Source organism: Chanodichthys erythropterus, chromosome 3 (genome assembly GCF_024489055.1).
Source record: "Chanodichthys erythropterus isolate Z2021 chromosome 3, ASM2448905v1, whole genome shotgun sequence".
Classification (NCBI taxonomy): Eukaryota; Metazoa; Chordata; class Actinopteri; order Cypriniformes; family Xenocyprididae; genus Chanodichthys; species Chanodichthys erythropterus.
In genome coordinates, this window is record NC_090223.1 from 5,078,155 (window position 1) to 5,105,623 (window position 27,469).

The window sequence follows — 27,469 nt, forward strand, 5'->3', positions numbered from 1 at the left end:
TGGAACTGGACTCAGTCAACCAGACAGCGCACCTCATCGGAGAGTGCAACCAGTCTGTGTTGAACTGCCTGCTCACTCAAGAGCTGGACAGTGGCCCCACTGAAATTATTTCAGAGGCTCCTGGGGCATATGGCTTCCGCAGCCACAGTCATGTTGCCCGGATCGAGTGCTTCAGTACTAGTTCCACGGCCGAGTCCTCAGATGGAGGAGTGATCAGTGTGGCAACATGGCACATTCCGTGTGTCCATCACATCGAGCTGTCGTCGTTCCCTCACTCAGTGGTTGGACCCTTCGTTCCTGCAGGCAGAGTTCCCCTGGAACAAGTGTCCAGGTATATTGTGGTCATCACAGAAGATTCCACCACCCGGTGGGGAGCCACGTACAACAGGCATGCATTCTCCCGTCTGTGGACGGGGCCTCAACTGCAGTGGTATATCAATTGCCTTGAGTTGCTGGCAGTACAATTTGCGCTGAGCTGCTTCAAACAGCTGTTACTAGGCAAGCACATACTGGTCCGTACGGACAGCACGGTGACCGTTGCGTACATCAACCAGCAGGACAATCTACGCTCACCCGCCATGTTCTCTTATGGAGTAGAGAAGCATCTGAGGTCGATTCGTGCCATTCCGTGCAGCCAACAAGCTCTCACGACAGCCTCTGCTCTAGAAGAATGGACACTTCATCCCTAGATGGCCCAGCTGATTTGGCAACATTTCAGGGCCACACAGATAGACCTGTTGCCTCTCCAGACATAGCCCATTGCCAGTTGTTTGATTCCCTGACCGAGGGCACTCTCAGTTTGGATGCACTGGCACACAGCTGGCCCCGGGACCTTCGCAGGTATGCGTCACCCAGTGAGCCTGCTTGCACAGCTTCTGTGCAAAGTTAGGGAGGAAGAGGAGCAGGTCCTGTTAGTGGCACCCTATTGGCCCACTCAGACCTGGTTTCCAGAACTGATGCTCCTCGTGACAGCACCTCCTTGGCCCATTCCTCTGAGGAAGGACCTTCTGATGCCCTATGGCACCCACGTCCAGACCTCTGGAAACTCAATGTCTGGTCCCTGGATGGGACGCTGAGGGTTCTCTACTAGGAACCTCTATGCCCTGAAGTGAAACCTGTTCGTTGAATGGTGGGAGGACACCCGAGCATGTTCGATCAGGTCAGTGCTTTCCTTCCTGCAAGAAGGTTTGGAGCAAAGGCTGTCTTCCTCCACCCTCTAGGTGTATGTTGCTGCCATTGCTGGACATTACAATGTTGTTGATGGTAAATCTTTGGGGAAACATGACCTGATCGTCAAGTTCCTGAGGGGGGCAAGGAGACTAAATCTGCCTCACCCTACCTCTATACCCTATTGGGACTTGTCCCTGGTACTTGCCTCTCTCCGGGGACCTCTCTTCAAGCCTTTGCAGTCAATTGAGTTGCAGTTGAATTAAAAGAGCTGTCCCTTAAGACAGTACTCCTGGTTGCATTGGTCTCCATCAAGAGAGTAGGGGACCTGCATGCATTTTCAGTCATGCCTGGAATTCAGGCCAGGTGACACTCAAGTTATCTTGAGAGCTTGTCCCGGATATGTGCCCAAGGTTCCTACCACTCCATTTCAAGATCAGGTAGTGGACCTGCAAGCGCTGCCCTCGGAGGAGGCAGACCCAGCACTGGCTTTGCTCTGTCCTGTCCACACTTTGTGTCTTTACATGAACAGGACCCAAAGCTTTACGACCTCAGACCAGCTCTTCTGGTCTACAGTGATCCCAATCTGTGTATATTCCATGGTTAAACTCCCTACGGTGAGCAATGTCTTTCCCTCTGCAGAGTCCGCTCTGCTGTCACATGTCAGATGCTGCTGTGGGCTACATGCTCATCTACATGCTTGCCTCCTCAACGAAAAAACAAAGTGCAAGTGCATCCGCTTCCACATTTATACCAGCTTTGGAGGGCGGTGCTTGTGACCCCCGATATCCCAATTCGTCGGTTCAGTTCTGACGTACATCTCCATTCTCTCCCTTAGGAAACAAGGATTACATACATAACCTAGACGGTTTACTGGGTTTTACATGATTTTTTTGCAATTTGGTTTTGGTGAAGTGTAAACCACTAGAATAAACATCGTCACGTGTACCTTACTTCTTCTCACCACTGCTTCCTGCTGATTTAGAGAACAGTTTCTTAGAGTTTTCTTCCAAAAAAATTGAACAACCGTGAGCATGTCAAGTATAAACGCCTTGACCATTTGGGGAGATGTGCACACAGTCAGCGGAGGCTCATGGTGCGGAGCCAGGTAAAAGTACGTTGTGAATGCTGTGTTTAGCGTTATTGTTAGTGCACTTGCATAATCTGCCAGCAGCAAACAGGCCGGGTTTCGAGACTCGGAGCAGGGTGGTTAAGATTGGAAGATTAGTTTGGTATACTCCATTTGATAGCATGTGTGGTGGCTTGTCTCCTCTGTGAAAAATCACTCTTGAAGTCTTGGGGTTTTGATGGCAGAAGATAAACGCTTGGTCTTTTTTACAAAGTGACATCACCAAATTACTTGTCTGGCATAATGCAGAATTGTAGATACATATTACATACAGATGCACTATTTATTTCAGACTGTGCTGATGTGGTTTCTCCACTACATGGATCTTCATGTGTCGCTTCAGGTGACTTTTTCTAGAAAAACTTTTTCTGCACTGATCACACGTGTGCGGCTTCTCTCCAGTGTGGATCCTCTCATGTTTTTTCAGACATGAAGACTGTTTGAATCTCTTATCACATTGTGAACACTTGTAAGGTTTTTCTCCAGTGTGGATCCTCTTGTGTTTTTTCAGCGATGATGGCTGACTGAATCTCTTGTCACAGTGTGAACACTTGTAAGGTTTTTCTCCAGTGTGGATCCTCTGGTGCCGTCTTAAACAGTTTGCTGTATTAAAAGTCTTCCCACACTCAAAGCACATGTACTCTCTCACACCAGTGTGAATTTTTTGATGTTCTTTTAAACTACACAGCAGTGAAAAACTCTTTCCACACACAGAACATGAATGTGGCTTCTCCTTTGTATGAACTGTCAGGTGTGTCTTTAGATTTGATGTCTTAACAAATGTTTTTCCACACTGATCACATGTGACTGGCTTCTCTCCAGTGTGAATTCTCATGTGAAACTTAAGGTGTGATGATTGTGTGAAACTCTTCCCACACTGATCACATGCGAACGGCTTCTCTCTGGTGTGGATTCTCATGTGAACATTAAGACTATATTTAGTTGTTAAACTTTTTCCACACTGAGTGCAGGTTGTAGATTTCTCAGCTCTTCTTTTCTTTAAAAATATCTTTTTAGTCTTTGAGCGACTCAAAGGTTTGTCATGATGTTCCTCCTCCACTTCACTTAGTTCTTCACTCTCCTCCTTCACTTCCATAAGGTCTGAAATTAAAGGGGGAAAAAATATTTAATTTTCAGTGTATCAAAACAATTCTAAGAGAGAAATATGGAGTGAATGGAGATAAAAGTGAGCCCTGATGTAATAGTATAACATAGACAACTTCTATAAAATATTATGATCATCTTGATTCCTTTTGATTAATTAATTAGGACTACTGATCTTCCCATTATTCATTTTTAAACATTATAGGCACAAATCCTGTGTTTCTGTAGTGAGAACTATTAAATATATTTGTTCATTGACACAATGATCTAATTATCTAATGTAGATAATTGTGGGGCAGTCGTGGCCTAATGGTGAGACAGTCAGAATGGTATCCTGAAGGTTGAGGGTTCGATTCTCAACTTTTCATTCCATTAACTTTTTGCAGTCAAGTGGAGTGGGATGTATATTCTTACATTTTGGAATTATTGTCATTTGCTATATAAAGGGCCGGCGTGTGCCTATAGATCTAGGGCAGCAAGAAAGAGATTTTTTTGGACATATGTTTTGAATTATTACACTTATATTTACAAGTTGTCACCCAATTACTTATTCTAAATTTACATTATTTTCCTTCATTCTACCTAGTAGTAGTGCCTAGTAGCATAACCACTATGAAGAGCTGTGCATGTGCAAGCTTCAGATTTCAGGTGTATAAGCAAACCGTTGCTTCGCTGCTACTAGAACTACCACCAATTTCCCCAATTCATGAGTGGCCCACCAGGAATTCTCCCAAATCCTCCGATGGCTACTCTGGACCTGTACATAATTACATAATATAATACAGAATGTGCATTTGAAGCTGTACTACAGGTTGCATGCTGATTTTTTTGTTTTTTTACATTGCAGAATGAAAAAAAAAAGAAAGAAAGAAAACATGATTGTGTATTCTTTTATTTTAGGATGAATGAAGAATAAACACCAACCTCTTTGTTCTTCTGTATCTTCAGTGCGTTTCATTCTGCAGGGTTCTGGATCACTCACGTTCTCACTTTCCTCTTTAATAAACTCAGTCTTTGCAGATTTCAGCTCTTCCTGATGCGCTGATGCTCCTCTGATGCTCATATTCCTGCATTTATTGATGAACTGCTGTGGGAGGAGCCTCACTGATGATGTGATTGCAGTGGGAGGAGCTTCACTGATGATGAATTCCAGTGTTGGAGGAGCTGATCTGCAAAAATAATAAAATGTATGTTTTATATTGATGTCTATATAGAAGAATACAAATAATGTAAATATTCTAAATATAAATAATGGGCAAAAAACAGTCGAAAGCATATTATGAGTGTTTACTGTTAGAAACTGATTATTTGAGTCACAGTGAGAAAATACTATAAAACTGCTCTACTGAAAGACAATACTGATATTTCTCACAATATGACATAACACAAAAACAAACACTAATGACACTCATCTTCAACATCTACTGCTAAATAACTATGAATTAACTATAACTATTAAACATGGTTTGATTTTATAACATTGATTGTAGTAAAGTAATTAGATCTTTAACATGTAACAGTTTTTATGTGCAGAAACTGAAAACTCTCCCCGTCTCAGATATATTCATTTATTTATTGTTTTATTTCTGTAAAACAGTGCAAATAAATAAATAAAATGCTATTAATTTTGCATAAATGTTTTTACAGTTTTAAATGGTTTCAAGTTGTTAAAGTGGTTAAAGAGTAGGGTTGCCAACCGTTCCGTATAATACGGAATCATTCCGTATTTAAGACATCAAAGTAGCATTCCGTATGAAACCCATACGGAACACAGTTTGTTCCGTATTGGCCATATGTAGATTAGAGAGGCGTATGTAAATGTCCAATTGATAAATTCTTTGCAAAGTAGTGGTACGTACATAACATTTACAGAATTAAAGAGTGAATTCACATACATGAGATGTGTTTGCGCATGAGTGTGTGTGTTCATGCTCACGTGAGAGTGACAGCTCTCTGTCATTGGTTGTTGCTATGTTACCGGGCTCATCCAGACTGAATTCTAGCTGACAGTGGCGGGAGGTTTAACTTTACACCGAGTAGCTTATTATGGAAAGTCTTACTAGTCCAACTTGTAAAAGGAAAAAAAACGTTTACAAAAATATAAAACAGAACCGAGAAACCATGGCTTGGCAAAGTCCCAAGTAAAATTTCTATGACTGTTATGTTTTATGCCATAGTTGCTGTAGGACTCAAACCACATCATGGTTATTATACTGTTCACTTTGATGCTAATAACTGCGATCTTGATCCTCTTGATTATTTTTACTTTTAGGTTACTGCAGCTGAGTTGGCTCATGTTTACCACACTGTAAAGCGCAAAATTAGCTATGTCAGTGCTGACTGTTCTAATAAATTACACAGCAAAATCCCCAGAGTTAAATCAACTCTGCTCAGAGAACATATGGTCCCTCTCTACACAGAGTTAAAATAACACTGAAGCTAAAAGTTAATGTTAAAGTTAATGAGATAATATGCTGTTTGTGGAGTTGTTTAATCAGATCTTGAGAGATTTAATGTCTTTTATCATCAGTTAATTTCATCTTAGGCTGTGGCTGGAAGTCCTTTGTAGTTATTGTGTTTCTTTTCAGTGATTATGCTTGTTAACAGCAGGTGTTCATCACTAATGCTCAATCGTAACTTAAAGGGTTAGTTCACCCAAAAATAAAAATTTTGTCATTAATGACTCACCCTTAAACCTGTAAGACCTCCGTTCATCTTCAGAACACAGTTTAAGATATTTTAGATTTAGTCAGAGAGCTTTCTGTCCCTCCATTGAAAATGTATGTACGGTATACTGTCCATGTCCAGAAAGGTAATAAAAACATCATTAAAGTACTCCATGTGACATCACAAGTTTTTGAAGCATCAAAAATACATTTTGGTCCAAAAATAACTAAAACTTCGACTTTATTCAGCATTGTCTTCTCTTCCGGGTCTGTTGTCAATCCGCGTTCACGACTCCGCAGTGACGCTGCTGCCGTGTTATCCGGTGCGCCCAAGCTTCGTTTACAGTCTGAGGGAGACACACGCTGTAAAAACAACCTTTTCAAACATGTCTAAGGATTTCAACAGAGGAAGACTTGAATTTTTTTGCTCAGCCATATTTATTTGAACCCGAATACACGGACGAAGAACTAAGAGCGATGGAAGAAGCTCCTACACAGCAGCAACCGCTGTCACAAGCTTCGGAAAGGCAAAGAGCAATGGAGACCTGGTGGTGTAAATGTCTTCATTGCCATACGATGCCTACAGAACTGAAGAGCTTGTGCTGAACCGAGTGGGACATAGTAATGCTGCATCTGAGATGACATCTGCGTTGCACTGTATAACGGAGCATACTGGCTGAGCCGCAGTGTTTTTTCACTTACCTAAAGTTAATTGGAAGCGACGACCGAGGCCTGAAGGACCAGGTGGCACACTAACTGCAGAGTAAGTATTTATTTAATGTTATTATTATTATTTTTTTTACAATGACTTGTTACACATACAGCCATTGTAGTAACAATGTATCTTCTTTATAGTTTACAGTCAGTGTAGACTGGTGGCATACCATGTTGTACTGGAGTGGATACTCAAAGGAGAAAAACTGGGAAGACACAACAGGAAAGAAGACTAACCCTTTATGTGGACAGTTTTTTTTTTGTAATATTTAAATAAAAAAGAAAAAAACATTTATATGTTGTACAGTTTGTTACCTAGAGGCTATAAATCAAAACTTTTGTTACAGTAGCACATTCAACTTCAGTCAGAGTCAATCCATAGTAAAAGTTTTATTTATGATATGTATTTAGATATTTACATGCAGTTCTCTGGTGCTCTCAGCACTCTTTTTTTACATTGTGAAATGTATCCTACAAAAATACCTCGAAACGTATGTGCTGCAAAATTGTGGAAAATGGGGAAAAAAGTTCAAAAGGAATGATATAGAACAAGGCCGTCTACTTTTGAAACCTTGAAACATGCTTTTCAATTGCTGCTGCTTTGTTCATTTTGGGTTTTGTAGCAATGTTCGGTGGTAATTCCAGAACAACAACTTGCAAAGGTTGGGTCCTTGAAAACAACAGTGTGCCGCTCCATAACTTTTACCAGAAGTTCCTCCCTAAAGTTCTGGGTTGTGGGTTCGTAAATTTTCCAAGCCACCCATTCCTTAGAATGCTTGGGAAAAACCACATTGTATCGTGGAACACCTAAAACAGTGCAAAAAATAGTACTTACTGCAAGAAATTATAACCAAGCATACCTCTGTCTACCTGTCCATTTCTCCTACTTCAGAAATATGTCTATATGTACGTGTACTTTAAAATACAACATACAACATTGTACAACATATGCTGTGTACTTGCCTGATGAGGTTGTGGCCTGTTCACGGTTTACATTTTCATTGTGATCAAGGACAGCCAGTTGTGTGCGAGCAGCCATTGAGGAGTAGAGAAAGTGGAGGTTCTTCTGACAGTACTTCAGGAGAACAGAGTGGTACACCTCAAGACTGCCTGAGAAACCAAAATAAACAACGTACAATGAACAATTACATAGCAAATATTAAAATGTGTTGTTTACTTGCCTGTATGCTTGAATAAGGCCATTTGTCTCAGATTCCTTTTTCAGCCAACGTTTTCATCGCTGTTGGTCAGGACTTAGGTCATCGTGATCACATTCTTTTCACCATCCATCTGTGTACACCACAAATGTGGTGGAGAAGGGATTTCCATTTCTCAGTTAAAAGCTGGATAAAAAAGAATTACATACATTTATTTACTGTGAAATATTGCAGATAACATACATGGGGATTACCGCCACAGGATGCACATGCATACCACAAATGGTTGCATATACTTTTTATCCAAGGCTGGAGGTCTTGATTCTCTTTTTTTTTTTTTTTTTTTGCAATTCACAGCATTTTTTTGAAGAACCCTTTCCAAAAAAATTTAAATTTTTATTATTTCAGATCAATAGGTTTTGGGGTCAAAACAGAGCATGTAGACACTACTTTCAGTACTTCAATAATACTGTGAACCTGTTGTTTCCACAACACCACAAATCTAAGCTGCATTTGAAATAGTACATGTAACATTCAGGTAATACTACTCTAGAAGAACAATAATAACTTGTATAGCAAGCTATACATACCCTTTACTACATGCCAGATGTCAAACTCGTGTTGTATACGATAATAATCAACCCTCATAGTCTTTCTTATTGAGGGGGACCTGTCCGTGGTGATCACGTCTATTTTTAATCCACTGTCCAAAAGAAAGTCTACACACCTTTTGAAGGCTACTGATTCCATGGCAACAGAGCTTGTTGCTTCAGTAACCTGTAATAGAATAGTAATCAATAGTTTTTACTACTTTTGACAGATTATATTTGGGGAATAGGTACAAAAAAATGAATTGTTAAAATTTCCTTAAATAAATTTTAACAAATTTCAGTAAAGTCACCATGTCATAAAGAGGGGGAAAACGCATGTGCTCACTAACCTGCACCAACTCGAAGTGGACAACGTCCATCATACTGTATGTGCAGTATTTGGCAGAGAATCTAGGACTGAAAAGACAATCGAATGAAGATGCAAATTTAGAAATCTCACAGTATTTTAACAGTGTTGAACTTTTAAACATTTTTTATTTTTGCTTACCTATCAGATCTTCCATCCCCTGATAAATTTGCACCTTCTTGCAAAACGTTCTGCAACCTCAAGTCTTCAAGTAGTTTTGCCTGTTGCTCCTTGTAGAAAACGTCGATAACAGGGATTAAATACGAGGACTGGATCGCATAGAAGGTGGTTTTCTGCGGGATTTGTACATTGAGGCAGGCAGCCCAATCTGCGATGTCAAAATAAGTAGCACCAGTGAATAGAGTAGATGCTGCCACAATAAGGTTGTTGTCTGCCAATCCATGAGTTTCGTTGCATGAGTTCATGGCCGTTTATACATTCCCAACTGACACGAAGGAGGCTACCAAATGAAAACTTTTTAGTGTCAATTACAGTTTGTCCACATTGAGGGCATCTGGTAAACAACTGCATTAAATTTGACTCATTGACTATCCATTTTCTTTCTTTGTATGTACCACTTCCTTCTTCTTCTTCCTCTGTATTTGGAGTTGATGTAGACGTAGTGGAACTTAGTGAAGCGAAACTCAAGTCCTTCTTATCTGATGGAGGATCCAGAGAAAGCATGCTGACATCCAAAGAAAGCTCTTCAGAAAGATTTTCAGCTAATGCTTGTATATCCTACAATTAGAAAAAATGATTAAAATTGTAGTGCTTCAGTTAAAAAAATAACATAAGTTGAACACAAGAATACCATAACAATACAACAGCAGAACAAAAAAAAAACTTTACATGTGAAACAATAGCTTGCATAGTTATTTTGTAAACAACATATTGTTCTGACATATATACTTACAGATTGAAAGGACTTTATGACAGGCATGGCATAGTATGTCCTTGATGTTGACAGACGGGATGGGTCCTTCGCTGACTCTGGAGTTGATAGCAAAAACCGAATATGATTTCAATGGGGTTGACTGGGGAACACCAGCTAAAACTGTGGTTACAAATTCCTCTTTCTCAGCTGCTACTGGAAGCAGACTGGTAGAAGGTGTAGCTGCTGCCGGAGATTCCTGGGATTCTGACTCTGCACCCTGTACGGGGGTAGGGCCTTCTGACTTGGTGTCCTGGCTTAGCTGCAGTGGATAATTCGGAGTCTCCTGTGGAGCGTCACTGCGGAGTCGTGAACGCGGATTGACAACAGACCCGGAAGAGAAGACAACGCTGAATAAAGTCGTAGTTTTTGTTATTTTTGGACCAAAATGTATTTTTGATGCTTCAGAAACTTCTAACTAACCCACTGATGTCACATGGACTACTTTGATGATGTTTTTATTACCTTTATGGACATGGACAGTATACCGTACATACACTTTCAATGGAGGGACAGAAAGCTCTCGGACTAAATCTAAAATATCTTAAACTGTGTTCTGAAGATGAACGGAGGTCTTTGGAACGACATGAGGGTGAGTCATTAATGACATCATTTTCATTTTTGGGTGTTTCCTCTGTCTATTTAGTATTTCACTCCTGAAAGTGGAGTAACCCAAAAAATGATGGATTTTGTGGAGAATCCTGACGAGTCTGATGATTGCATTGTGGCATGTATTGAGAACAGTCTTGAAAAGCTGGATCAAGTGTCTGCATTTTGTGCAGACAATACACATGTAAATTATGGTGTTGAAGAAGAAACTAACAGGCAACTGTCATGCCCACATTGTCCACAATACAGTAAAACATACAATGGATCAGTTGACGTAGAGAACATTGTTCTCAAAATCTATGCATTCTTCTCAAGCTCTGCAAAAAGAAGGAAAAAACTCAGTCTGAGAAACTTTCCTTTGGTGATATGGAGAAGGTTGCAGAGACACTTAAGCTCATTCAAAAGCTACAAATCAACATGGATGCACTTCACAATGAGTGTGTCACTGCCAATTCGATTGAGCAGAAACTGAGAGAACATGACCAGTGGCAGCACAGCTGAAAAGTGGATGACAGCGCTTCAGACAGCAGATCTTCCAAACATACTGGCTGCGAAAAAATGAGAGGTTCTGAGAAGAATAGGGGGGGAAAAAATTGATTTTTTTTTTTTTTTGCACTTTAATCTTTTGAATTTTTGCACATTTGTCAGCACTGTTCATAAAAATGTGAAACATATAAGACTAAATTTTTACATTTACTGTAACATTTCTACATACATGTCTACATTTAATCAGTTGCTGTGTTTATAAAAAACATTGAGCTTATCAAAGCCTATAACATGCACATTAACTTTTTTTTAACAAACTCAGCTGTCACGTAAAGCATACTTAAAATGACACCTAAAAAGAACATATTCTTTATGACTGCAAGCTTTATGTGCTCGGGCAGGTGATTTGTATGTAATGGGCGTGATATTTTAATTGTATAGCTTAAGCAAAATGTGTTTATGTCTGAGATTCATTTTAGCATTTAACCCAGGCAAAAAAGAGGCTTTTTATACAACATTGTGGTACAGTACAAATATTTTGAATGTCCTTTATATTGTCACTTATTTTCCTATAAAGAACCAAGATTGTCCCTTATTTTCCTTTGCTGAAGTTGGCAAACCCTATTAGAGAGTGAAGAAGAATGAAGGATTTACTGGAATAAAAATCATCAAAACAATGAATTCATCCTCGCAATAACCGCGGGATAACGCGTTTAAACTTAGCTTCTCTCGCGAGATTATAATCTCTACATGGCTATAATAATTGTATATGTTTAATAGCGAAATAAAGGTTATACACATATAGTAAATGTTAATATAATTTAGAGATTTTTAAATGAGTGGATTTTATTGTCATGCGGGAACAGAATGTGATTTCACGAGACAAACTCAATATATTTATTTCAACATGAACTCATTCGTGTATTGTTTAATTAATGTAAAGTTAGCATCTTTATTGGGGCATGATTTGACGGGTGACTCCGTGATTTCGTCTGTATTTCTTAGCACGACGTTTAAACTACATAGCCTATCAAGCATTTATGTAACAACATCCCATTTGTGCTAATTACTGTTATGTTAAATAATGTTTATTAATAACGATAGGCGAGTTATTTTACCTTCAACACCGTTGATGTACCCGATCTTCCTCAGATGTTGATCTGCTCTGCTCTTTATCAGAAAATGAAGCCAAAGCGTCTCGATCGCCCCCAGGTGGCTGAGTGCAGTATAGGTCACAACCCCCGCCCTCTCTATCTAATATCTCTTTACCAAACAATGAAATTCCTTGAAAACGTGCTTTTTTGATATGTAAAGTTTAGTAAGTAAGTAAAGTTCATTTATATTGCGCCTATCACAGACAAGGAGGGGTCACACACTGCTTAAAATAAAAATAAAAATAAATAAGATAAATAAACATAAATATGAGCAGTCATGACCTGAGAAAAGGTGATATAGGACATACTTTTCTGATCCCACAGTCCATATCAAATCTCAGATAACTGTACTGAAGTATTACAACATTATAAAGCGTTTTGAAAAAAATGACCAAAACAAAAGAAATCAATAACAAAATCAATTGAAATCAATTGAACATAAATGGATGTTCAATAGTGTCAAACCCTTTATATAAACCAATAAAATAATATAAAACAATCATCTGGGATAATGAATTAAATTCAAAATTAAACTAATATTATTTCCAATATAGCAGCCTTTCAGAAAAGCTGACTGCTCTTCATCAATTATTGCACTTAGATTTTTCTCAAGTTGTTTTTGCAAAAATTAAAGATTTTAACAAATTAATTGGTCTCCAACTTTCGAAGAACAATTTATCTTTACGTGATTGTTGAGATCTGTCCCTATTACTCCATGTATACAAATCTCCATATGTTAATTATGTTCAGTCGTTAACAAATATGGCTTAATTCACTTGCCTTATTGTGGCCATCAATCCTGTTTTCCATCAAACACTGTATTAATATTAAAATCACCACTACAGATTACACCAGCAGAGGGAATTTTGAATGTAAATGATTAATATGCTTCACTCAATGTTGGTTCATTTTCATGTTTGCACCTGCATTTAATGTTGAAACAATTAACAGAAATTCAATGGTAATGCTATTGAATCAACATTACACTATGACTGATTCTACATCACTGATGCTGAATCCATATTGAAATTATTAAGAATAATCAATCATAATGTCAGTGAATCAACGTTACACTATGATGTTGATTCTACATCAATATTGAAACGGACAAAAATAATCATTAGTAATATTGTTAGATCAATGTTAATACTGTCACAGTCACCAGCACTAGCACTCCATTTCCCAGCATCCCTCCTGCTCCTCACCTATGGACACTAATTATCTTCACAGCTGCACATAATTAGTTCATCTTCCTTTGTGCATATAAGTTCCTGTTCGATTTTAGTTTCTTGTCCAAACACAGTCTTGTAATTTATTTTATTTGAGAGTTTAACACAAATCAAAGACAGAGAAAATTAAGTTCTTTAAGAGTGGGGCAAAAAGGACAAAAGCATTACAACCTTTAAAAATAACATTACTTTCAGAAGTCTGATGTCATCTTCCAGGCAGGAGTGTTAAGCCCGGGATACACTGCATGATTTTATCAATCTTATAAGATCATTAGTTTATTAACTGTGCGACAACTCCTGGTCCCGTTTGAAGTTCCAGTCGTGTCTGACAACTGAATATGCTGGAGGTTGTTTCTGGATGAGAGCAGAGGATTTTTCATGAAACCCTTCTAGAACAGCTTGTGGGGATGTAGGTGCTGTTTGATAATTTTTTTAGGCTTTCTGAGACTCAAGACTCAACTAATCTCCGCAATTCTCCAACTGTGATCCTTGGAGAGTCTTTGGCCACTCAAACGTTCTTCCTCACTGCACATTAGGACGATTTAGACACACGTCCTCTTCCAGGCAGATTTGTAACATCTTTAGTGGATTGGCAATTCTTAATTATTGCCCTGATGGTGGAAATTAGTTGAGATTTTCAATGCTTTAGCTTTTTTATTACAGCCACTTTCTATTTTGTGAAGCTCAACAATCTTTTGCTGCACATCAGGGGCCGTATTCACAAAACATTTTATCTTACCACTAAAAGTTCTCCTAAATAGCAGTAAAAGTTCTTAGCTAAGAGTTTTCTCTTAAAACCTATTCACAAAGCTGCTGAGACAAACTTTTACTAAGGAATCGACTGAAGTCTTAAGCTAAGAGTAAGGGCGGGGTTGACCTCGTAGCTATGGAGTAAACACACAGTGATTGGCTGATGGGGGAGGAGTCGGCGATTTAATCATAGAAATATTGTAGAATGAGGTGTCATGTTTCCATATTAAAATAAAGGTTTTAAAATACAAATGTTGCCCTATTCAAATAAATATTTTTTTAATAAATACAGTATATAAATATTAAGGTTTTAAAATGTATCAAGAGAATGCAAAATGCAAAGGACAAATTATATTTTATAAACCAAGTTTTGGAGAAACACATTCAAACGGTGGCTCGAGAAGAGGAATATATATATATATATTACTCTATTGAATCATTTGTAAATGTGAACTCATGAAAACCACTGCCACAGGCAATATTTATTTATTAAAGATTTTATTTTTGGCATCTTATTGTAGATTCAAATCTATAAATCAAAATGTTTTGCATTTATGAAGAAAAGGCTCACCACCCAAGGCTCTATCGCTATTGCCTCAATGGTGTTCAGTGTCTTTTGGTGGATTAGGTCTGTTTGTGATTTGGTCTTAGTGACTTAGGTGTCCTCTTGACTACTTCTAACGTTTCACAGTTTTAGGAGCTAGTTTTAGTGCTAAAATGCTTTGGGAAATACTCTTAGAGCAAAAATTTAGGACTCCTAAAATTAGGACTGACACACCCATTATTTTTAAGAGTTTCTCCTAAATCGGCAAGTTAGGAGCTACTTTTAGCCTTAAGATGTTTTGTGAATACGGCCCCAGAACTATATTCTTTGGTTTTTCCTCATTGTGATGAATGATTAAGGGAATTTGGCCTTTGTGTTTCTCATGTTTATACTCATGTGGAACAGGAAGTCATGGCTGAAATATTTCATGCTCCTAGTCACCCTGGTGTGCTAAAAAAATGTAAATATGGATGGGAATGTATATTTCAGAGATATTTCACTCATAAGAATTTCTAAGGGTACCATTAATTGTGTCCAATGTGTATTTGAGAAAAATATTTATTTCATAATGAACCCCCCATTTTAAATTCTTATACTTCAGGGAAAATGTTAGACTTTTGTGAATTTTTAAATGAAAGATCTAAAGGATTAACGATGCACATTTATTTACACAGAACTATATTCTTTGGTTTTTCCTCATTGTGATGAATGATTAACGGAATTTGTTTATACTTCTGTGGAACAGGAAGTCATGGCTGAAATATTTCATGCTCCTAGTCACCCTGGTGTGCTAAAAATGTAAAAAATGGATGGTGTGATGGCTAACGACAAAACAAATGGATTATTTCCATGGTTCTAGTTTTTTTTTTTGCAAGTAATTGGTTTGGTTCCTTGCTTGTTTATATATTTCTATGCATTTATTTTGTTAACCCACCTCGTCCCAGGAGCACGGCCTTGAGCTCTCCGTCCCACCTATTCCTAGCTCCAGCACCACCGCCTCGGGCAGCCTCTTGTGATCTCCACTCCCGCGCTGCCCGAACTCCGCAGCACCGCGATCCTCCTCAGCAGCGAGGGCTCTTTGACAGCATGTCCCTCCTTTCTCCCGGGCTTCGGCACCAATGTAACACAGTTCGTATATGGGAAGGAGGAGGCGGGAACTGGCAAACATTCAAATAAACTTTAATACCAAAATAAACAAAGAACAAAACGAAAGTAAAATGCCACACAAACATAATAAAACATAAATAATAGTCCAGGCCTGGTCCTCTCTCGATCTTCACTGTCGTCGCTCCTCCTTTTATGCTTCCGTAGCGCCTCCGTGAGAGACTCAAGGCCGGTGCGCCTCCCAGGTGGAACTCATTAACTCTCGCGCCACCGGCCTCGCGCTGTTCCCTCACGGCTCTCGCCCGCCCTGGTCGCCACAAGGAGATTGGAGAGATAATTATCCTTGAACAATTCCTGCGGATGCTTAGTCCAGAATTGCAGACGTGGATTAAAGAACATGGCCCGGCTACAGCTTAGGAGGCGGCGTGTTTAGCTGATGTTTTCGTGGCAGCGCGACGTAGAGCTGAGCCCTGGAGTCTCTCTCGCTGGAAGACGGCGCGAGATAGATCTTCCCGACGACCGAGTTCAGCATCCCAAGGAAGTAGGTCTACAAACGAGGCAAGTGTAAATCGAACTGAGAACTTTGGTGCCCCTGTTTTAGAGACTATTAAATGTTATAAATGTGGTCAATTAGGTCATAAAAAGCCAATGTGCCCACAGCTGACCAAAACACTTACTAATGTGTGTTATGTGCCTCGAGAGACCTTACCTGAACCTGCTGTTCTCCCCGTTCCAAATCAAGTGATAAGAACTGTTGAGTTGAATGGGAAAAAAGTTACGGCCTTAATAGATACAGGTTGCACGCAAACCCCTGTAGAATCAGAACTGGTACCTGAATTATGTGCTAGTGATGCTCCTGTAATAGTGAGATGTGTTCACGGAGAGGAGCGACAGTATTCTGTCACTGATGTGTATATGGGTATAGCGGGGCAAACCTATTTGATGAAGGTGGGACTTGTACAGAATTTACCACATCCAGTGATCTTAGGACATGATTTTCCGGCTCTAATGGATCTGTTAACTTTTCGGGATACTTGTAATGTAGTTCTGACGTGGGCGCAAAGCAAACAGAACGGAAATGATGAGGATGAAAACCCATTGGTGTATTTGTCCTTTTATGATTTTGAACTGTCTTTGAATCAGTATAAAGTAAAGAAATCTAGGAAGCAAAGAAAACAGGAAAAAGTGAAAAGAACCTTAGGGCAGGTTGGAGAACTAAAAGAACCTGAAAAACTGTTGAACCCCGATCAAATTCCAATACCTGAAGATTTGAGGCAGCTGCAGAAAGAGGATGCTGAAACATCAAAATTGTATTTTCAGGTGGTAGAGGCAGCGGGAAAAGGGTTGAATGAATTCATGTCTCAAGGAAGATCTTTTTGTGTAATGAATGACTTGCTGTATCGTAAAACTGGGGATAAATTACAAGTGGTCTTACCCGTTAGTGTACGTAATACTGTGATGACGTTGGGGCATTCCATTCCGTGGGCAGGACATTTGGGGAGGCGGAAGACGCATTCTAGAATTTGTAAGCATTTTTACTGGTTGGTCTAAAGACATTGCTGAATTCTGTAAGGCTTGCCCTGAATGTCAATACAGTGAAATTCGCAAACCCCGCAAAGTACCATTAATTCCCTTACCAGTCACTGATGTTCCCTTTCAGCGGATGGGAATGGACATAGTAGGTATGCTGGAACGAAGTAAGACCGGCTATAATGCTAGTCATTTGTAATTATGTGACACGGTTTCCAGAGGTGTTTCCCTTAAAAAAATATCAAAGCTAAGGCTATCGCTTCCTGTCTGGTCCAATTCTTCTCAAGGGTAGGTATTTCGAAAGAAGTACTGACTGATAGAGGAACGTATTTCACGTCTCAAATTCTGCAGCAGGTGTATCAGCTGTTGGGAATAAAAGGGTTAAAGACATCTCCCTATCATCCTGAGACGGACGGGCTCGTAGAGCGATTTAATCAAACTCTAGTGCAAATGCTTCGCAAATTTGTGAATGAGGTAGGGACCGACTGGGACCAGTGGCTCCCATACCTCATGTTTGCATACAGGGAAGTTCCGCAGGTGTCAACCGGGTTTTCGCCTTTCCAGCTGATGTATGGCCACGAAGTGCAGGGACCATTATCTCTGGTGAGAGAATTGTGGGAGGGGAATTCAGGGACATCAACTAAAACAAATGTAATTGAGTATGTGTTAGCTATGAGACAAAAATTGCAACAAATGACCGAATTCGCTTCTGCACATTTGAAAGAAACTCAGAAAAAAAACCAGAAGATGTGGTATGATAGAAAGGCAAAGATATGATCTTTCGAGCCGGGTCAAAAAGTCCTCGTGATGCTTCCTACGTCCGAAAATAAACTTCTGGGTAAATGGCAAGGGCCGTTTGAAGTAAGTAAAAAAATAGGAACAACTACATATGAGCTCGCGACCCCAGGACAGGCACGACCACATCGGGTGTTGCATATTAATCTGTTAAAGAAATGGTACCCACAGAGCAAGAGCGCAGTCGTTAATTTAATCAGACTGGTTAAGGATGAGGAGGAGGCAGAAGAACAATACTTGCCTGGTTGTCAGCATTCGCCGCCCGTTGACCTTAACCATCTTCCGGTAGAACAGCGAGCTCAGCTTCAGCCATTGTGTGATTCGGAGTTGTTTAAAAATCAGCCAGGTTACACTGAGCTTATAAAGCACAGAGTTGTGCTTAAAGAAAATGCTCAGCCGAAACGAATGAGTTACCATATCCCTGAACGATTGCAGACAGCTTTTGAAGATGAGGTAAAATTGATGCAGCAAATGGGTATAATGGAACCATTAAAGAGTGAATGGTGTAATCCGGTGGTATTGGTGCCAAAAAAAGATAATACCCTCAGGTTCTGTATAGATTTTCGCTATTTAAATTCCGTCTCTAAATTCGATTTGTAACTCGGCAAAGCCAAATTTATCAGTACCATTGATTTAAGTAAAGGGTACTGGCAGGTGCCTTTGGACTTGGAGTCGCGAGAGTTGACCGCTTTCCGTACACCATGGGGGTTGATGCATTTTCGGGTATTACCGTTTGGGCTGCACGGAGCACCTCAGACTTTTCAAAGATTAATGTATACTGTATTGAATGGTTTGGGAGAATTTGCGGCGGTTTATTTAGATGATGTCGTGATATTTAGTACTTCGTGGGAGAGTCACCTTCAACATCTTCAAACAGTCTTTAAACGAATTAAAGACGCCGGTCTAACCATTAACCCCACAAAATGTTCTTTGGTTAAAACCGAGACTGAGTATTTGGGGTACGTATTGGGGAATGGAGTAATTAAACCGCAAGTGCAGAAAGTGCATGCTGTTCAATCTTGTCCACTCCCAGCTACAAAGAAACAAATTCGCTCATTCCTTGGTTTAGTTGGCTGGTATCGGAAGTTTATTCCCCACTTCTCGACCATCGCAGCGCCGTTAATGGATTTAATTAAAAAGTATGAGCCCAATACCGTGCAATGGACAGTTCCCGTAGAAAAAGCTTTCTTTGAGTTAAAAGGGATGCGGAGTAATGAACCCATTTCGCATAGTCCTGATTTTGAAAATTCGTTTGTACTGCAAACAGATGCATCGGAGTCGGGGTTAGGAGCGGTCCTGATGCAGGAGGAAAATGGTGAAAGGCATCCTGTGGTGTATCTGAGTCGGAAATTATTTCCCAGAGAAACTAGGTATTCGGTAGTGGAGAAAGAATGTTTAGCTTTGAAATGGGCTCTTGACTCATTGAAATATTATTTGCTTATTATTTCGTTATTGAAACTGATCATAAAGCGTTGAAATGGTTACACAGAATGAAGGAAACCAATTCCCGTTTGACAAGATGGTTTTTGTCGATACAACCCTTTCGCTTTACAGTGAAGCATCATCTGGGTATCGAAAATATTGCAGCTGATTTTCTTTCTCGCTCACCGTGCGAGAATGCTTAGGTGGGGGGAAATGTGATGGCTAAAGCCACACTTAACAAATGGATTATTTCCATGGTTCTAGTTTTTTATTTTTATTTTTTGCAAGTAATTGGTTTGGTTTGTTTCTTTAATATTTACCCAAACCATTTTTTTTTGTTTAAAGGTACATGCTCTTTATGCGCGCTTAACAACATCAAAGAGTGATCATTTTTTGCTAGAGTGCACGCTAGTGATTGAATAAAACCAAGACAAAAATATGGGTTTAAGGTTGATTCTTTATTAAGTTGTTTTTGAAATGTCTTACCTGGAGTTTCGCCTGGATCTGTGGCTGCAGCATGGAACAAAGGCTTATTAAAAAAGCGCAGCATTTCCACATGTCCTTTATCCTTTGCTGGGAATTAATCCCCAAATGGGTTTGGGATTGTTTGTTTATTTGAATGTATTTTTGTAAAGTTTATTTGTATTTTCATTGCTTTATGGTAAATGTAAATTGAATTGTTTTTGTTTTGATTGATTTACGGACTTAAGACCTCCCTGTAATTAAAAGTGGTTTAGTCCACCCTGATAAAAGGGTGGAATTTTCTATGGTTGAGTCAGTTCTGGTGAGAGATCCAATGAGAAACATCTGAGACCCAGAATTCTGATGTGTAAATTAGTTTTACACCCCCATATATTTCTATATTTCAGAAATATTTCACGTATAAGAATTTCTAAGGGTACCAATAATTGTGTCCAATGTGTATTTGAGAAAAATATTTATTTCATAATGAACCCCCCATTTTAAATTCTTATACTTCAGGGAAAATGTTAGACTTTTGTGAATTTTTAAATGAAAGATCTAAAGGATTAACAATGCATATTTATTTTCACAGGCTGTTTTGTTCATATTTACCAAGAGTACCAACAACTTCCATGTCTTTATATGTCTGTAGATTGTAAACTGAATAATAATTTTTCTAAAGACTTAAAGTGCTTAGATTGATTATGACTATGGTGACAACTGAATCATGAAACAATGAGCAAACTGATCTGGTGTGTGAATTCCTATCGAAGGCTAAGGCGGCACGTGAACATGATCTGCACAAACGAGTGGCATTATTAATTAAAAAACTAAAACTTTTGTAAAGAGCATATTATTGTTACCCCAGTACACCAAAGCTGCAGTGGGTGTGTGAGATTCAAGCAGGTTAGAAGGTGTGGCTGAGGAATCGGCTTATATATAAGGCTGTTCTTTCAGCAAGAAGAAAAAACTGCTGTGAACTTCAAAGGTAAAACATTATTCTAATGTAAAAAAAAATAAAAAAAAAAATAATTGTTTTTATGCAACACCCTTGTGTTAATCAAATGTGTGAATTTTATTGACAGTTGTCCCTAGGGCATCCAAAGTGAGATAACAGACATTTAGGTAAGTGGTTGTTCTTGTTATAGCTGTACATTGCTTTCAATATTCACTGTAAAACAAAAACATTAATTCAACTTTATGGGTTTTCTGTTTGCACTGACTCAGGTAAGTTGTATTTGCATGGAATATTAAGTATGGTCAACTTGACAATTTAATGTTGTTTGAACTTATAAAATGTAGTTGTATTAACTTTATGAAAGTAAGGTGAACTTTCCCTGTAAAATGTTTTTTTTTTTTTTTTTTTTTTGTTCACTCAACTTTTTGAGGTATTTCCTCTGACTTAAAGGGTTAGTTCACCCAAACATGAAAATTCTGTCATTTATTACTCACCCTCATGCCGTTCCACACTCGTAAGACCTTCATTAATCTTCAGAACACAAATTAAGATATTTTAGTTGAAATCCGATGGCTCGGTGAGGCCTCCATAGCCAGCAATGACATTTCCTCTCTCAAGATACATTAATGTCCTAAAAACACATCTAAATCAGTTCATGTGAGTACAGTGGTTCAATATTAATATTATAAAGCCACGAGAATAGTTTAGGTGTGCCAAAAAAACAAAATAACAACTTATTTAGTGATTTTCAATTTCAAAACACTGCTTCAGGAAGCTTCGGAGCGTAATGAATCAGTGTATCAAATCATAAATTGGATCGTGTGTCAAACCGCTCAGAACCGCTGATTTGACACACAGATTCATTTATGATCCGATGCTTCCTGAAGCAGTGTTTTGAAATAGTCCATTACTATACAAGTCATTATTTCTTTTTGTGTGCACCAAAAATATTGTCGTGGCTTTATAATATTAATATTGAACCACTGTACTCACATGAACTGATTTAAATATGTTTTTAGTACTTTTATGGATCTTGAGAGAGGAAATGTCATTGCTCCCTATGGAGGCCTCACGGAGCCAACGGATTTCAACTAAAATATCTGAATTTGTGTTCTGAAGATCACAAAGGTCTTACGGGTGTGGAACGGCATGAGGGTGAGTAATTAATGACATTATTTTCATTTTTCGGTGAACTAACCCTTTAATACTTTTTAATTACTTAGAATATTAAGTATTTTCAACTTGAAAAATTTAGTTATTAAAACATAGAGTTCAATAGTAACTTACAGTTCATGTAACCTAATGTGACTTATTTTATTAATTCAACCAAATATATATATATTTTTAAAAAATTTAAATTATTATTTATTATTTAAAATATTATAATTTTTTCAAAGGTTTCAGCCATGTTTTGGTTGAAAACTTTATTCCCAATTTTTTTTTTTTTTTTTTTTTTTTTTTTTTTTTATACAGCAAATAATAACTGATCTGATTTCAGCCACTGAAACATGAACTGCAAATAAAATCAATTATATTTCTCAGATATGAGCAGATGATGATTAAACAACTCCAAAAACAGCTTTAGCAGCTTCACTTATAACAGACCAGTTTGACTTTATTTCTTTCATAAGTTATTTCTAAAAAATTGCAGAGGTTTAGCTCTAATTCATGTTGATTTTTTTTTTTATTACTTTTTTTTTTTGTTTGAAGTCACAATTATAGTGAGAAGTATTTTCGGTAACACTTTATAATGTGCACGCTATGAAGCATTAGTTAAGCATTAGTAAATAGTTAATTCATCATTTATAAAGCATTAATAGACATTAGTAAGCTGTTTATAAATACAGATATAAATGCTTTATTCTTGATTTATAAGCATATCTATAATGTGTTTAATAATTATATTTTCATACTTTATTAATGATCAATTTATCATTTGTAAATTAAGAATTACATTATTTACAAACCAGATATTTCGTAGTTGTCAGTGCTTCATCATTTAGGAAGTGTAAGTAAATGAGTAATAAACTATTTAAACATTCATTTATACATTACAACTGAGGTTTTTAAAACAAAGACACACAAAATAATGTGTATTTATTAAACTAGAAAAACTGTTTAAATAAGTTGTGTATCTGAAAGTTGTTGTCACAGGTGTTTCTTGTTAATCATTAGTCTGTATAAATAGGGTTGTGGCTACAAGAGATACATCATGATAAAGTAATGAACAATTCAATTTGCTACTTATAAGATTTTGTTTTAAATACAGTAATTATATGACATAATATTGATGTGTGCATGCCCATTGGACATAGCTGTATACCTCCTAGTCTTTATATTCACAAAATTACTGTTTTTACTGTATTTTTAATTAAATAAATGTAGCCTTGGTGAGCAGACAAAACTTTTTTTTATAAACATTAAAAATCTTACAGATCCCAAACTTTTAAACGGTAGTGTGTATATATATATATATATATATATAATGTAAATCTATGGAAAAGCCTTCTAACTGGATTGTTCATGGCACAGTATGTTTGTCAGTGCTGTTTCATCTGGCATTAAACTAAATCAACAAGAAATGTTTGTTTTGTAAGGGTGGAACTCCTACAGCGGTTCAGATTGTAAGGTTTGCCGAGCGACTAAAGAAAGTTTATCAGTAAGATGTTAGAAAACTGTACATTTCTTGTCTATTACCACCCACTGCAACTTATACCAACGACGGAAATAAGCGCAGTTATAATAGCAAAATATGTGGGAGAGCGTTGCTATAGTGTGACAATATTGTATTGCAATAGGGAACACATTAATGTTAATACTAAATCAAAACTAGTTAGCACATCATTTGTAATTGAAAGGGTTTAATGACAATATCTGATTATGGTTACACTTAAAATAATCACAAAATAGATGTATGAGATGATAAAACCATATACCATTAATCGTACACAGCGTGTATGTAAAAGTTACCTGAGAGAGAAAGAGAAAGAGAGAGAGAGAGAGGGCCAGAGAGTGCCCCAGAAAAGCCAAGAATCCAAGAAAGAGCAGAGCATAAAAGAGCCAGAGCAACAGTTACAATCTTATTTTATCCCTTCCTTGACCATGTGAGACATTCAAACTGACCAATGAGAAGATTAAAACTTCTACCAAATGGTCCACCATGACCATTTGTAGACCCCCAGTGCACACACATCTTGGCCTACAGGTCTTGATCAATATCAACAACTTTATGCCTTCCAAATGGCCCTTGTAGCAAGAGAGAGGGGGGTGAAACAGTAAAGCAAATGTCTTTGTTCATTTTAAAATATCTTTAGATATTTTCAATTCTTACAGTTTAGTATATTCAAGCAGTTCTCTTTGGATCTGGTCACATGTTTGAGACCCATCAGTGTCAGCTCAAGTAAGCTCACGCTTGCCGTTTGAGCCGAGTGGAGCGGATAAACAGTCCATGTGTCTCAAACGAGTAGCTTGGCCCGTAAACTTCATAGCAAACATTTATCAAACGTGTGTTATTGAGTAAAATTATATCATGATAAGTATTGTTATCGTTTTATCGCCCAGCCCTATCAGAACTTCAGCCAACATTATGAGAATGTTCCCTGTTAACCGGGCTAGTACGGTAACATGTTACTGGTAATGCATCACTTCCCAACACTGACGATTAAGTCAAACACACTGTAAACAATGACCGTGATTTTAACAGTAAAAGACTGTAAAAATGCTGCGGTGAAAAACTGTCAATTGGTTTACAGAAAGTTTCCGTACTATATACGGTGAATAACTGTAATAGATCTAACGGTACATTTAATGTAATTTTACGGTAAAATACCGTTAAATTCACAGTTTTTGAAAGTGAAAAATAACAATTCATTGTAAAATTTACAGTGAAAAACCGTAAATTGACATTCCCACAATTCCCTGCGTTCACTTCACATTTGATATATTTTCGTTGAAATAACTGTTTCTTCTTAGTTTTTCTCATTTTTTTCTAATCAGTTATGTACATTAGGGTTTTATGTTACATCTAATGTTGTTAAATTAATGTTTATTGCATTTTTAAAATTTCATGCATGTTACCATGATGGTGTTTAGTGTGTGTGTGAATGACACTGTGAAAAGCTGCTTGGGATGAACTTTGATTCATCATGTGACTCTGTTTGGTGATTGTCAGTGTATTATAAAAGGTACAAAACAGATATTAGTACTTCATTAGGTTGGTAAATTAACATTATATCAGTTAATGAAATATGTTATTTCACCGTAAATCCAACAGATTTTTTTTTTTTTTACGTTGCTACTGTATTTTTTACGGTAAAGTTCTGGCAACCACAGCTGCCGTTTTTTTACCGTAAATTTTACTGGGATTTTTTTTTTTACAATTTACTGAAATCCAATGTTAAATATACATATTTAAAATGTAAAATTCACATGTAACTCCGTAAGTATGTTTACGGTTTGATGTCATTTTTACAGTATTGTTCTGGTAACCACAGCTGCCGGTATTTTTCCGTAGAAACAACGGGATTTTTTTTTTACAGTGCATTACAGCACAAAGCCTCTTACTCTTCACTTTATTCTTCTCTTTACAGAAAGAATGGCACATCCACACACCTCTCTCGTTTTGCTCATCCTGGTCTGTTCATTGTGGCAGAGTGACGGGAAAACATACTTTACTCATCTTGGAACAAAGTGTATAGACGACTGCAAGCTTGATGATGGTGTGTACAAGTGCAAGACTATTGATAAAGATGGAAAATACCAGACAATGGACTGTTCACCTCAGGAAAACATGGACTCCCAGGGTAGGCAGTACACAGCTTCATGGGGCTACTGTGGGCTGGTGATGGACGAAATTTACCATTATGGATCTTATTATGGAGTGTTGTGTTATGACAAATGTGACAAAAGAACTGATGGTTACTACTGGTGCCATACTGAACAGGGATGGGATTACTGCTCTCCATCTGAAAACACAGATTACATGAACAGACAGTGTAACAGTCCATGTGGGAATCAGGGTTACAGGTACAAATGGTGCTGGGTGAAGGGGGGAAGCTGGGGCTACTGTGGGCAGGTGATCACCAAAGAGAATCATTATGGATCCAATGGAGTGTTGTGTGATGACAAATGTGACAAAGGAAATGATGGTTACTACTGGTGCTATACTGCGAAGGAATGGGATTACTGCTCTCCATCTGAAAACACAGATTACATGAACAGACAGTGTGATGAAAACAGTCCATGTGGGAATCAGGGTGAAAAGTACAACTGGTGCTGGACCTCAGATCAGTCAACATATGATTACCACGGACACATTGAAGAAGAAGAAGAAGAAGATAATTGCACTTACTCTAACTTGTGGGACACAGCCACACAATACAGAGAAGGGACAGACACACAGAAGGAAGGACAAGTGATATGTACCTGTTATGACAAAGGTAACAAGAAAAAAACCACCTTTACTGCTGTGTCAGCTCCAGATTACATCACTAATGGCAGTCAATGGAGAAATGAGGTGGAAATCTTAATCAGGCGCTGGGACAATAGGTACCTGGTGCATCAGCAACGCTCAAACCTGCTCAAATATGCTAATCTTCGAATCGACATGCAGGGCTTCGTCCAACAGCGCTACTACAACTTGCAGATCCAGGTGAACGTAAGCCCTGGTGAAAGCACCTCCTTGTCTCAGATCTCTGTGACTGATGGAATTCCAGACCATTACGTCCGCAGAGCTTTCCTGGAGAGCTTCAGGCGTCGAGCTCGGGTTTTTGTAGAGGTTCAGGCTTATCAGTATCAGAGCCTTGTGTTGGAAACGTTCGATCCATAATAGACAAAGTACAGATGTAACTCTCTTATCTATACGACCTTCTCCATGCATATTTCATTTGTAACTATTGGTGGATGGATATGGTTTTTTTAAATGCTGATACAGATAAAATCTAGAGAGTAAAATAGCTGATTACAATTATAAGTGCAGATTTCACAACAGAAAATGTTGGAGCCATTTAAGTTTGAATGTTATTAACTTAATTATTGATTTAAACAATGATTTATGTTTTTTTAATGAATTTAAAGATGACTTTTATTTTGTAAGGTGACTCTGTATAAGGAGAGTGTGAAGGTGGAGAGAGCAGACAGCTTTCGACCACACATTGTTTGTTTGATTGACCAACATTATCTTTTTATTGCTTTCTTTTGAAAATAAATACTTTAGCATTTACATTGGAATGGAGGTCATTTCTTGGAAATGTTATCAAATTACTAAAAACCTTGAAAACAAATAATTCACAATCTATTGACATTTATTTTGGGTAACACTTTATTATAACTTTATAATAATTCAGTTGTCACTTATAAATTAGTGAACTAATAATTTACAAAACATGACTATACCTTCATAAATGATTAATAAGTGATATGTTAACATTTTATGAATGTTTTATTAATTTAGTTAACTTATAAATTATTAGTTAATGATGAACAAATAATTTACAAAACATGACTATACATTTATAAATGATTAATAAATGGTAACAATTTACAAATGTGTTGTAAGTCTTTAAATTATGAAATAAATCAAACAAATCATTAGTAGATGGTT

The 27,469-nt window shown here is 37.8% G+C and overlaps 2 protein-coding genes across 2 annotated transcripts in view; one reads left to right on the forward strand and one right to left on the reverse strand.

The window, feature by feature from the left end:
- The window catches only part of LOC137015101 (zinc finger protein 271-like), a 448,677-nt gene that overhangs the window by 349,539 nt on the left and 71,669 nt on the right, over positions 1–27,469 (forward strand). The gene's annotated exons all lie outside the window — the stretch shown is intronic.
- On the reverse strand, positions 2,580–4,430 carry LOC137013822 (zinc finger protein 501-like). The gene is made up of 2 exons (XM_067377795.1): positions 4,325–4,430; positions 2,580–3,397 (listed from the first exon to the last, which is right to left on the reverse strand). Exons 1-2 carry the CDS (start codon positions 4,356–4,358, stop codon positions 2,580–2,582), a joined length of 852 nt encoding a protein of 283 aa, XP_067233896.1. The 5' UTR covers positions 4,359–4,430.